Source organism: Pelmatolapia mariae, linkage group LG2, assembly GCF_036321145.2.
Source record: "Pelmatolapia mariae isolate MD_Pm_ZW linkage group LG2, Pm_UMD_F_2, whole genome shotgun sequence".
In the NCBI taxonomy this organism is placed as follows: Eukaryota; Metazoa; Chordata; class Actinopteri; order Cichliformes; family Cichlidae; genus Pelmatolapia; species Pelmatolapia mariae.
Window position 1 is genome coordinate 1,787,241 of NC_086228.1, and position 13,951 is coordinate 1,801,191.

At 43.2% G+C, this 13,951-nt stretch overlaps 1 protein-coding gene across 1 annotated transcript; it reads right to left on the bottom strand.

Annotated features, from left to right (window-relative positions):
- Window positions 1–11,597: 11,597 nt before the first annotated feature.
- On the bottom strand, window positions 11,598–13,951 carry LOC134637980 (reticulocyte-binding protein homolog 2a-like). Its single transcript, XM_063488587.1, has 2 exons — window positions 13,246–13,951; window positions 11,598–13,132 (listed from the first exon to the last, which is right to left on the bottom strand). Exons 1-2 carry the CDS (start codon window positions 13,949–13,951, stop codon window positions 11,598–11,600), a joined length of 2,241 nt encoding a protein of 746 aa, XP_063344657.1.

Consider the following 13,951-nt stretch of genomic DNA (forward strand, 5'->3'; position numbering starts at 1 on the left):
GCAGTGCTGGGTCAAATACGGACCGAGCCAATGCTGGGTTGTTTCAACTTAACAGGGCTGGGTTATTGGTTTGACCCAGCACACTTTGTTAGGATAACGATCCCAAGATTGGGTTAAACTGACCAATGTTTAAAGCTGAGGTTAATAAAAATTGGGTCGAAACTCAACACAAGGGTTATATTACCTTTAGTATTTGGGTTAAGATTCCTACTTAATATAAAATTCAGCATATAAAAATTAGATTAAAAACAGATTTTCACAAAAATACTTTTATTGGCATAGACAGCAAAATTCATACAAAATATATAAATGAAAATAAAATGCAAGTTAAAAAAAAGAAGTATAAAATCCATTATGTTATATCCATTACTTAAATCAGTCTTTGGTTAGAGCACATGTACATATTAATACACATAAAGACATGCTATGTAAAGCCTGCTCTGTTTTAGAACAAATTACATGTAAAAACTCTTAACTTTAAAAAAGCTGATAAATTGATGATTTTTTCCGTACTTAACATACATTAGTGATGGCCCGCTTGAAGCTGACGCTCCGGTGCGTGTGTCAAAAAAATCAACACACTGCTTCAGAAGCACTGTGTCGAAGCTTGATTCGTTTGGCCAGAGTCACGTGATCAGTGACGTCCGAAGCTTCATTTAGAACCTAACTGGTTCGGTATCTGATTCAATGGTTTATAAGGAAGTGAATCATTCGCGGGATTTGTGGAGTGTTTTGATGGTGACAGATAGCGAACCACTGATCATTCCACTGAGAGATTTGGAGCCAGTGAGGAATAGAGGGGGTTCTGTTGTGTGGGAGAATTTTGAGTTGATTTTGGTCAATCGGGTGGGTTTTCCAGCTTTGTGTTCTGGCCGTTTGCTTTTGTTTTGTGCGTGTTTATTATATCTGAAAACGGGAAAAAGGTAATTATGCTTCCATAATATAAATATCATTAAATAACTTTAGAAAAACTTCCACTTGACTCTTTACCTGTAATGTTGTAAAAATATATATTTTATTGTTTAATTAATCTGAAAATGTTAGCCTGCCAAATGTGCAGCAATTGAATTTATTTATTCTCTTTAGCTGATAGTTTGTGAGGCCCAGGTAGACTGTATACCTGCATCTCTACCAGTTTCTCTGCACTCCAGCCTCTTCTGTGCAATATGAAGGGATTTCCCTTAAGGCAGGAGAAATTATCTCCACGAAAAGGAACAGGTTTGGCCATCGCACACTAGAACAAATTCTCTTCTTAAATAAAAATGAAAAAGGGCTACTTTAAATGCACCATGTTTTTAATTTGCAAATTCATAAGCATTTTCCCTTTCCATTTCACAATCAATTCTACTCCCAGGTCAAAAATATGTCTGGGAAAATTTCCCTAATATAATATTATTTATAACTATACCCGTCTAGCGGTTAATTGCATAAGTGCATGGAGGCAGGACCTCACAGCAGAAGCATACTCCATAATGTGTTGTACATTATCATATGTATATTATATGTAATGTGGTATTTTTCAATTATTGTATTTACCAACATCAAGGAGTCACAAGCAAAGAAAGACCACACAATAGTGCATGTTTAAACAAGGAGAGTTTACTGGTCAAAATTATTTATTCAACAAATAAACCACATTTTTTTTAACCACCAAAAATACACATTCAAAGCAACACAACGGCGGCCCAATATCAGACAGAATTCCACTCTGTAGAGTGAGCAATCATAATGAAGCAGTTGGTTTTATTTTGTGGATTCAAGCTGCTCTTCATATTTTTGGCCACCAGATGTCACCAGAGAGGACTGTGTTGAAAAGCTTGGAGTAATTAACCGTTTTTCAATACAAGCCTCGGTGCTTCAGAAAGCTTCATTTGGCCATCACTAACATACATCAACACTTTGGAAAAGTGGCAAGAGGGAATCTCCCTCAGATCATTTCATGCACCAGTCCAGCTCCCGTGATCTCTCTCCGTTTCCCTCCTAGTGGCAAAGGCACACAGAGTAATTAAGCAATCCTCAGCTCAACGTAAACTGCCACAAAAAACCGTCCGCGCTGCTCTACCGTGCTTCACACAATGATCCAGCGCTGACTGAAGCTCGATCGCCACGTTAAGAAGGCAGCCCCGGAGATGGCGGATAATTGGCTACAGCTGGCCGGCTCCGATCAGCAACAGATGCAGCCAGCCTCAGCACGGGAACACTCACCGCTGGTCACCGCTCGGAGTTAAACAATCCCGTTACGAGAAAGAGAGAGAGATGGGAAGAGAGGGGGAGGGAGCAACACGCACACAATAACACACGGGAGGGCAGCCCGGCGAGGGTGGTCGGATCATGACAGTACCCCCCCTTTAACGGGAGCCTCACGGCGACCGACCAAACTTGTCCGGGTGCTGCCTGCGGAATTCTCTCACCATAGCGTCATCGAGAATAGCGGATCACGGCACCCAGCAACGTTCTTCCAGACCATACCCCTCCCAGTCCACCAAATATTGGAAGCCCCTATCGCAGCGCCTAGCGTCCATAATCCGCGTTATGGAATATGCAGGTGCGCCATCGATAATTTTATAATTACAATGACACTCAGTATACTGATTGAAAAACTGACCAGTATTCAGGTTGTTTAATTATTGTTGTGTGTATCCACTGAAGTGTAGATACTTATATATCCTGTGCCACGGCAGTCCTTTAGACATAGAATAGAATAGAATAGAATAGAATAGAATAGAATAGCCTTTATTGTCATTGTACAGGGTACAACGAAATTGGAGTGCCACTCCCTTGGTGCAAAATGCAATAATAAATATAAATGTAAAATATAAGAGGTACAATAAAACAATCGTAAGTACTCAAACAATAGTAAGTACGATATATACAGGATAGCAGCATTAATATAATGACAGTATGAATAGCAGCATAATATAATATAATGACAGTGACAGTATGGTATAGCTAAGCAGGTTCAATTGTTTTTGTGCTTATTTACTACGGTGATAGCTCTGGGAAAAAAGCTATCCCTGAATCGGTTTGTCCTGGTTTTATGTGACCTGTACCGTCGGCCTGACGGTAATAGTTCAAACAGTTGATTGCTGGGGTGAGAATAGTCCTTGATGATATTGCCAGCTCTGCTGAGGTACCGAGAGTTTGCAATGACCTCCAGGCTGGGCAGAGAGCAGCCAGTGATCTTCTGGGCTGTGTTGATGACCCTCTGCAGTACTTTCCTGTCTGCAGCTGAGCACCCTGCATACCATGTTGTTATACCGTACGTTAGGATGCTCTCTATGGTGGCTCTGTAGAATGTCACCAGCAGCCTCTCCTCCAGGTTGTTCCTCCTGAGCACTCTCAGAAAGTGGAGACGCTGCTGGGCCTTTTTTACCACCGCCGTGGTATTTGCAGTCCAGGAGAGATCATCAGAGATCTGCACGCCCAGAAACCTCATGGAGTGTACCCTCTCCACACAGTTCCCGTGAATGTAAAGTGGGGCCGGGTCTGCTCTGTCCTTCCTGAAGTCCAAGATAAGTTCTTTAGTTTTCGTGGTGTTCAGTTGGAGGTTGTTAACTGAACACCACTCAGTCAGTCTGTTGACCTCATCTCTATAGTCCGACTCATCCCCCCTTGAGATGAGTCCAACCACTGTGGTGTCATCCGCAAACTTTATGATGGTGTTTGAGAGATGGGTAGGGGAGCAGTCGGATGTGTAGAGCGTAAACAGGCGGGGACTCAGAACACATCCTTGTGGAGACCCGGTGCTGAGTGTGATGGTGCTGGACAGGTGGGGGCCGAGTCTGACAGACTGTGGTCTATTTGTCAGGAAGTCCTTGATCCAGAGGCAGATGGGGGTGGAGAGTCCCAGGTGAGACAGTTTCTGGACCAGGATCTCCGGGATGATATGATTGAATGCTGAGCTGAAGTCCAGAAAGAGCATTCTCACATAGCTTCCTCGGTGCTCCAGGTGACTCAGCGCAGTGTGGAGCGCTATGGTGATAGCGTCCTCGGTGGATCGATTTGTCCTGTAGGCAAATTGGTGTGGGTCCAAAGTGGGAGGCAGACCGGCCCTGATGTGCTGACAGACCAGTCTCTCAAAGCACTTCATCACTACAGGTGTAAGTGCAACAGGCCTGTAGTCATTTGGGCTGACCACAGCTGTCTTCTTGGCGATGGGGATGATGGTGGAGGTTTTGAGGCAGGGCGGGACGGTGTTTAATGACAAGGAAAGGATGAAGATTTTAGTGAAGACTCCGGTCAGTTCGTCAGCACATGCTCTGAGAACCTTTCCATGTATTCCATCAGGACCTGCCGCCTTCCTGGGATTCACTGACCTTAGAACACACCTCACTTGATGCTCCCTAAGTGTTAGTGTGCCGGTGCTGGGGGCGGGTGGAAGTGGTGTGACAGCTGAGGGCCTGGTCGTCTCAAAGCGGGCGAAGAAACGGTTTAGATCCTCAGCCAGCGAGGCATCAATCCTAGATGTCGCCTGGTTATTGCTTCTGTAGTTGGTAATGTGATTGATCCCCTGCCACATTTTTCTGGGGTCGTTGTCAGCAAAGTGATCTTCAATCCTCCTCCTATAGGCAGCCTTAGCTTTCCTGATGCCTCTACTCAGGTCTGCCCTGGCCGCCCTGTACGCAGCCCTGTCCCCTGACTTGAAGGCAGTGTTGCGGCTTTTTAGGAGGGATTGCACTTCGCTATTCATCCAGGGTTTTTGATTTGGAAACACCCTGACCCTTTTGTTGACGGTGACATTGTCAACACAGTTCCTGATGTACGAGAGTACAGTGTCCGTGTACTCCTGGAGGTTGTGGCTGGAGAATAAATCCCATACAGTAGTTGAGAAGCAGTCCTGCAGTTGAGAGAGGCCGTAACTCCGTCGGATTCATTCTTTGTGCTCCGCGCGGACAGAACGGCAGAGTCGAACAAAACCAAAGGTGGAGGAGTGTGCTTCATGGTAAACAGAAAGTGGTGTGATGCCAGGAGCATTTCTACTCTTTCCAGCAGCTGCTCGCCACATCTGGAATTCCTGAGCATTAAGTGCCGCCCTTTCTATCTGCCCCGTGAGTTCACCTCGGTCATCGCCACGGTGGTCTACATCCCACCCCAAGCGGACACAGGTATGGCTTTGTCCGAACTACATGATGTGCTGAGTTCGCTTCAAAACAAGGATCCGGGCGCAGCCCTCATTGTAGCAGGAGACTTTAATAAAGCGAACCTCAGACAAGTCATGCCAAACTTTTACCAGCATGTCTCGTGTCCAACGAGGGGGGATCGAATTTTGGATCACTGCTACACGCCATACAAGCAGGGCTACAAAGCTGTCTCACACCCGGCTTTTGGGAAGTCTGACCACAACGCCATCTTCCTCATTCCCCAGTATAAACAAAACATACGGAGGGAAGAAGTAACCACGAGGGAGGTGAAACGGTGGTCTGCCCAATCAGAAGCTAGGCTACAGGACGCACTCGACGACGTCGACTGGGACATGTTCAGAGCATGCGCAGTCGACATCAACGAGTTTACGGAAGTAGCAGTATGCTTCGTCAATATGCTAGCGGAGGAGATTATCCCCACTGCGAGAGTCACCACATTCCCAAACCAGAAACCGTGGATGGACAGATCGATCCGCGCTGCAGTAAACGCCAGGACCGCCACCTACATATCTTGCCACTGGCGATATGAGCGCCTACAAAGCGGCCTCATACGGCGTGCGGCGCGCGGTGAGAGATGCTAAACGCCGGTACCGGGAGCGTGTGGGGTCCCGCTTCCTCCAGGGCGACACACGGAGTATGTGGCACGGACTACGCACCATTACGGACTACAAACCCAGGGACACTGCGCCGATCAACGCCGACTCTGCATTCACCAATGAGCTGAACCAGTTCTACGCCCGTTTCGAGGTTAGCCAGGCGGCTAATGCCATCTACCGCCTGACTACCGAGGACAGTGACGTCATCAGCGAGAGACCGGTGACCAGCATCGCGGAGCATGACGTCCGAGCGGCATTGAGGAGAGTGAACACAAGGAAAGCGGCGGGGCCAGACGGCATCACCGGCTGTCTGCTGCGCTGCTGTGCTGACCAGCTAGCAGGTGTGTTCACTTACATCTTCAACGAGTCCCTGGCGAAGTCTGTGGTCCCCACATGCTTCAAAAGATCCACCATCATCCCGGTGCCCAAGAACAGCAAACCCTCATCCCTGAACGATTACCGGCCAGTTGCGCTGACCTCGGTAGTAATGAAGGTGTTTGAGAGGCTGCTGAAGAACATCATCTCCTCCTCCATCCCAGACACCACAGATCCGCTCCAGTTCGCCTACCGACCCAACAGATCCACTGAGGACGCCATCGCCCACGTCCTGCACACCACCCTCAGCCACGTGGACAAGAAACAGGGTAACTATGTGAGAATGCTGTTTGTTGATTACAGTTCAGCGTTTAACACAATAGTGCCCTGCAGACTGTTCACAAAGCTGAGGGATCTGGGACTCAACAGCCGTCTGTGTGCGTGGGTGTTGGACTTCCTCACTGGCAGAACTCAGGTGGTGAGGGTGGGTAGGTGTGTCTCCGACAGCATCACCATCAACACAGGAGCACCACAGGGGTGTGTCCTCTCGCCACTGCTCTACTCCCTCTACACTTCAGACTGTGTGGCCACCCACGGCTCCAACACCATTGTGAAGTTTGCTGACGACACAGTGGTGTTGGGTGCCATCTCCAACAGCGATGAGGCGGCCTACATGGACGAAGTGAAGAATCTGGCATCATGGTGCCAGGACAACCACCTCCAGCTGAATGTCAGCAAGACCAAGGAGCTGGTGGTGGACTTCAGAAGGAGTCAGCACAGAGACTACAAGCCCATTATCATTAATGGAGCTCCAGTAGAGAGGGTGCAGTCCTTTAAGTATCTTGGCGTCCACATCTCCTCAGACCTGACATGGGCTGCCCACATTCAGGCCCAGACCAAAAAGGCTAGGCAGTGCCTGTATCACCTACGACAACTGAGGAAGTTCAGGGTCTCTCCAAAGATCCTCAGGATCTTCTATACAGGCGCTGTGGAGAGCATCCTCACACAGAACGTGACATCGTGGTTTGGAAACAGCTGTGTGAAGGACCAAAAAGCTCTCCAGAGAGTGATCCGTACAGCAGAACGCTGCTGCAGGATTGCTCTCCCCCCGCTTCAGGACACCTACACCAGGAGATGCCGGACCAGAGCAACGCAGATACTGAAGGACCCGTCCCATCCTGGCAACAAACTGTTCCAACTTCTACAATCTGGTAGAAGGTTCCGCATCATCCGGGCAAGGACAGAGAGACTCAAGAGGAGCTTCTATCCCCAAGCCATCCGGGCCCTAAACACACACACACCCGCCCTCTCACATCATCTATAATTGACTGAGACTCTCCTCCAGACACTCAATTCCTTTAACTCTAAATATGTTTATATTGTCCATTCTGTAAAATAGTCAGATGTCTATTCATATTAATGTACAGAATTCACCTGCTTGCTGCTACTACTGCACATTCACCCAATGTATATACTATATATATATATATATTTATAATGTTATTCCTCTACCCCCCCCCCCCCCCCCCCTTTTTTTTTGCACATGTTGAGGAGCGTGTCAGGATACATTTCACTGTGTGTTATACTTGTATAACTATGCATGTGACAAATAAAGAACCTTGAACCTTGAACCTTGAACTTTCAGGCCCTGTTTTTATTGTCTTTGTCTGAGGCTTTGTTTTTCTCTGCAGGGGGGTGTAGGTGGGGGTGAGGGACATGCAGAGGTGGTCAGATCCAGCCAGGTGGGGGAGGGGTGTCGCTCTGAAAGCATGCCTGATGTTTGAATAGACATGGTCCAAAGTGTGTTCTCCTCTCGTAGCAAAGTCCACAAACTGGACAAATTTAGGAAGCACAGTCTTTAGGCACGCTTTGTTAGAGTCGCCGGCGACAATAAAAACCCCATCAGGGTGGGCAAGCTGTTGTTTGTTTATGGTGTTGAGCAAGAGGCTGAGAGCCGTGCCAACATTAGCATCCGGCGGTATATAAACAGCTATCACAATAACTACTGTAAACTCCCTCGGGATGTAAAAAGGTCTGCACGAGACTGCCAGAACCTCCAAATCAGGAGAACAGTGTGTGTGAATGATCCTGCTGTTACAACACCACTCGTTATGCACGTAAACACATAGCCCCCCTCCTCTGCTTTTACCTGAGTTGCTGTTTCTGTCGTGCCGGTGTAGCGTGCGGCCTGCTAACTCGACTGCAGCATCGGGAATCAGCGGGTGAAGCCACGACTCCGTAATAAGAATAATGCTGCAGTTACGTGCAAAGCTCGTGGTGGCTATCTGTAGCTTCAATTCGTCCAATTTGTGGGTGATGGATCTGGCGTTCGATAGGAAAAGGCTCAGAAGTGCTGGCCAGTGTGGTTGTTTGCGTAGCCTAGCATCTGAGCCCGACCGGCATCCCCTCTTCTGCTTTCTCTCCCTCCGTCGCCTTCTACGCTTGCTGGGCGGGCAGACCATCCACGGTGACCCTGGCGGTCTCGCTATCTCCTCCAGGATGTTGTGTGTTCGCTGATAGTCGCCAGAAACAGACAAACTATATTTGAAACCTAGGTCACATGGAAACTGATCTACTATTGATGATGCCAAAATTGCCTTAACTCCTGAAGTTGGGCTGCAAACAAAAACAGATGCATTTAATAAAATTTGATAAACAAAAACTTTTCTGTAGATTTCTTGTAAAATAAACAAATACAGAGCAGAAGCTTTGAAAAAACAAACAAAGAAAGAAAGCAAACATTTTTAACGGATCCTCTTTGTTTTCATCACCCATCACACACACTTTAGGAGCTGCCACTGGAGTTATTTTACTTGGACCAGCACAGTTCTGACCAAGAAGCCAAAATGTAGCCACAGTGAAAATGACACACACACACACACACACACACACACACACACACACACACACACACACACACACACACACGTAGATATACATATTTACTATACATATTCAGTAATGCGCATACACTCTTATATTTGTACATATATTTATTGTTATAATCCTCAGATTTACCCATTCTTATATTTAGTTTGTTCTTACGTTATTGTATTTTGCACACCTCTGTTGCTTGTGAAGCTTGTACACAAGAATGTCACATTACATGTGCTGTACCAGTGTACTGCACATGTGATGTGATAATAAAAGTCATTTGATTTGATTTGAATAAACCAATAAATTGCATTATCCAAAATAACCCTATGATTTTCAGACTGTTAGAATACTTCAGTAAAGTATATTTACTTAAGATAAGATAAGATAAGATGACCTTTATTAGTCCCACAGGTGGGAAATTTGTTTTGTTACAGCAAAAGTGCAAAGTTATGTAGCAGAAATTAGAAAACACTGGAATGCAATAAAATAAAATAAAATACTATATACAATAGAATAAAATAGAAATACAAATACTATATACAACTGAGTAGGAAAATACAAAAATACAACTTTGTCAGAAGAAGAATTGCACAAGAAGGAAAATGAAGAAAGGTCAATTGTATTTCAGTAACTGCAAGTACTGTGTTGTTTTCTTTTTTCAATACAAATTTAAAAAAAAAAAAAAAAAAACATTAAAAATTGAGTTTTCACCCGGACGGACCTCCAGAGAAACAACCTCCCCATGGCTCAGCTTGTATGAACAAGCGCAGCTGCCGTCCGGCCTTTTGCTTGTGGTGCAAAAGTGCTAAAGACCATAAACTGAGGTTTCCCATAGCCCCCATCCTTAAAACCTGAACTTACAACGGCCCCACTGTGTCAAGTGTGTGTGATACAGTATAAGGCCCATTTTCTATAGTCCACATGCATACAGCTAAGTGAGAAAGTGATATTACTATTACTAATGTGATATGATTAAAATATGTGAACAATACACAGGATAAAGAAATCTGCCACCACACAGGAACCATGGAATTGTGTTCCATTGTTATGCTGATGACTCGAGGATTCATTAAAAAGATAAATGGTTTCTCAGTAGACTCCCTGCTCAGGTGTCTTGATGAATTAAAGGCCTGGATGGCTTTGGGCTTTTTGCATTTTAATGAGCAGAAAACAGAAGTGACGGTTTTTGGTGGCTTTTCTGAGACCACGACTATGGATCTTGGTTCTTTGCCACAGTTTGTTAAACCAATCATCACTAATCTGGGAGTTAAAATGGAAAACATACATCAGTGTAGGTGGAGATATTAATTCAATGTTTACTTTGATGAAACATCAAGAAAGACATGAAATTACTGAAAAAAGGTGTTGGACTTCACCGTTTAACAGTCCACACTGAACCACAGACAAGAACTGCAGTAAAATCAAATAACACATAAGAAGGAAGCAAACGACATATCATTAAAATCAGTCTCAGCTATGTCATTAATTATGAAACAAACAAAACATATTGTAGAATCAATAAACAAAGAACAAATCAAAGCATTAAAGGCATTTTGTTTTCAATATGCGATTGATTTAAGTGATAATAATATATATTAAAAAATAAGTTAATGCTGTAATACTTCTAATTTAAAAGTCACAGAGAGAATAGAATGACGTATATGTAAACATTCAATTTCATTCAAGTCATAAAAATCTTTTTTTTTTACTGAAAGAAAACCAAACTGTCTCTAATGACTAAAACTAAAGACATTTTCCTGTCACCTGTTTATTCATACATTTATGATAAATTGCCTTCTTCACTAATCAAACATATATTTATGAAAAACAGTAAGAATAACTATAGCTGACAAAACAATATGTATCAAAATGGACATGAAGATTGTGTATTAGATTATATTGTAACTACAAATAATAATGATTATAAATGAATTTATTGTTACTTAACATAAAACTCAGGGAATCCACATGTTTGGCTTTAATAATACAGTATATAATATTAGCCAGTCTGAGTACAGTATTACTTGATACACATATGCTGTGTTGTGATAACAGCTGTATTATACCACTGTCTTTTCATATTTAGACACAACTATAGTTACATGTCTCATTATTAAGTCTCTATTCACTAGCAGTCGAAGTATATTATGATCGCACAAAACTGTATTACAGCTTTCTGCCCCATTGTTTACTGTAATAATCAAATAACATGTCGATCCACTGTGATTTTTTTATTGACCGTTTTTACTGTTATAATTCATTTTTTCCCCTTTTCGGATCATTTTGTGGCCTGGCTGCATCTGACGTCAGAGATTTGTGTTGAACTAATAAGTTCTTCTCATCTGCTGTGATTGTTCATTGTAATTGGTGACAGAAATAAATTACATAATTATGTGAAGAAGTGCTTGTATAATAAGTTGTCTTTAGTGTTTTTGTAAGCTAACAAATGGAGTTCTGTAACATACCCTTATATTGTTAGGTTGTTTTTCATGTATTCATTGGAAATGAATACATATATTTAGCTTTAGAAAATAATGAATCTCCAGTCAAGTGTTTTCTATGTGCTGCAAAATATGAGGAAGTATACAGAACTTTAAAGAAGTACTGATTCCTTTTTGTTTTGTTTTTAATGACATAAAATGAAGCATCTGAAACTGTTCGTTTCTTATCACATAACGCTGCAGGCTGATGCGTCATTGATCTCTTCTGATAAGATTTCTTGCATAAGCGTAACTAATTCTTTTTCATGAGTTTCCTGGAGTTCCTCTTTTTTATCCTCATCCTTCACTTTCTTCATTTCATTTTCCTGTTTTTCCAGTAATCTCTTGATCTTGTAATAACTGGAATTCCTTTTGATGACATGTTTCAGTAACTCATTCATTTCCTTCTGATATTCTTTCTTCTGATAAGCTAATTCCTCCACAAGTTTCTTTTGGGATTCATTGGCATTTTCAGCTGCCTTTCTGGCGTCCTCTTCATGTTTTTTCTTCATCTCCTCCAGGGTTTTCTTATGTTTCTCCTCCAGTTCTTTTTTCTCCTTTTCCTCCTGTTCTCTTCTGAGTTGATCTTCCTTAAGTTTGTTTTCATATATTTGCTTTTCTTGTTTGTACTTTTCTTCAAGCTCTTTGATTTTTTGCTCTTCCTCTCGTCTCTTCTCTTCTTCTTGCCGTTGTTTCTCCCACCATTCTTTCTGTTCTTTCTCCCACTCTTCTTGTTGTTTTCTCAGCTGTTCTCTGCTTTCTTCCAGTTTTGTGTCCACATTTTTCTTTTCCTCTTTTTCTGACTGAATTTGTTTATCCACAATTTCAATCTGTTTGTTAAAATTCTCTCGATATCTTTCTACTTCCTTTTTCTTATTGATTTCTTGTTCATTTCTAATTTGTTCTTCTTTTCTTCTCCTCTCTTGTTCGAACCTAATTTTCTCCTCCATTTCCTGGAGTTCTTTGGCTTTTTTTTGTCTCTCCTGTTCCATTTGTTTTCTCTCTTTTTCTATGGTTTGCTTAATGGTTTTCATTTCTTCATTGTATTTTCTCTGAATCTCTTCTTCCTTCTTCTTTAGAATGCTCTCCATTTTCATCTGTATCGCAGTTTCAGCCTCTTGCAGCATCTTATTGGTGAAGTAGATGCCTCCATTGTCCTTCACCATGGTGTCAATCTTTGCTATCAATTCAGTGACTTGTTTTTGGTTTTGTTTGTCAGAGTTATTGAACACATGGTATCTTCCTCCACAGTCAGAGATCAGCTTCTTAAAGGAACTGTGACATTTGTTCTTGATGTAATCATCAATAGACTCTCCCTGATGCTCCAGATCATCTCCTCTGGTTAAAAGAACAATGGTGAACTTTTCTGAATTCTTCCCAAAGAATTTCTTGATGAGTTTTAATGTCTCCTTCTCCTCTTCTGTGAATCTGCCAACCTGTATCACCACCAAGAAGACATGTGGTCCTGGAGCCAGGAGACTGATACATTTCACCATCTCCTCTTGAATGTCCTCATTGGACAAACTTGTGTCAAACAGACCAGGAGTGTCGACCACAACAACAGGACGACCATCCACCTCACCGTGTACTTTCTGACATTGTTGTGTGACTGATATTTGACTTGATTCAGCTTTAAACTCATCTCTTCCTAAAATGGTGTTTCCTGTAGAGCTCTTTCCACAGCCGGTCTTTCCAATCAGCACAATCCTGAGACAGTCTGAGCCTTGTTCTCCACCTTCACCACCTAAAACATAAACATAAAGTTTTATATTTATTATTATAGGTTGTTATGTCAAGACTGTAGGACATCAGACTAAGAAAAATATTTGTGCTTACCAGTGATCATGTTCATCTTCAGTTTCCTAGCTTCATCTTGATGCGTCTTAATGATTTGCTCTTGTTGTAAGACTTTCTCCATTTGTGCATGTAGAAATGTTATAGCTGTATAACAGTGTGGTTTGCCCATGCTCTTTTCAGACAGGCTCATTTTATCCACAGTCTGAAGCATGGTCTCTAAGCTATCCCTCTGCTGTTTAGCCTTGATATTGAGAACCACATGTCTCTGTCTGAAGGTCTGAAGGAGCTTCTGGATGTCCTGGTTTTCCTTGAAAAAGTTACCAACAGCTGGATCTGTAGGACCTGAGTCCACAGTGAACAGAATCATGGTGAAGTCATTGACTCGAGAGCTGAATGTGTTCTGGATGGTCTCTAACTCTCTCTTGTCTTCATCAGCGAGGGGAGCCACAGGTAGGACCAGGATGAAGGCATGGATTGCCTGACAGAGGGAGATACACTTGAATGATTCCTCCATCACTGCCTCCTGAGGTTTTCCATACAAGGCAGGCAGCTCCACCAGGGAAACCCAACGTCCACACACCTCTCCCTGATGTTTAACACACTCTGATGAGTTGGAGACTGAATGAAGCTCAGTCTGACCTAAAATGGCCTTGGCTGCTGACGTCTTCACTGCTCCTCTCCTCCCACACAGAACCAGGTTCAGATTGGATTTCACTTTCTTGGGTTTAGCCTCTTCTTTTAACAT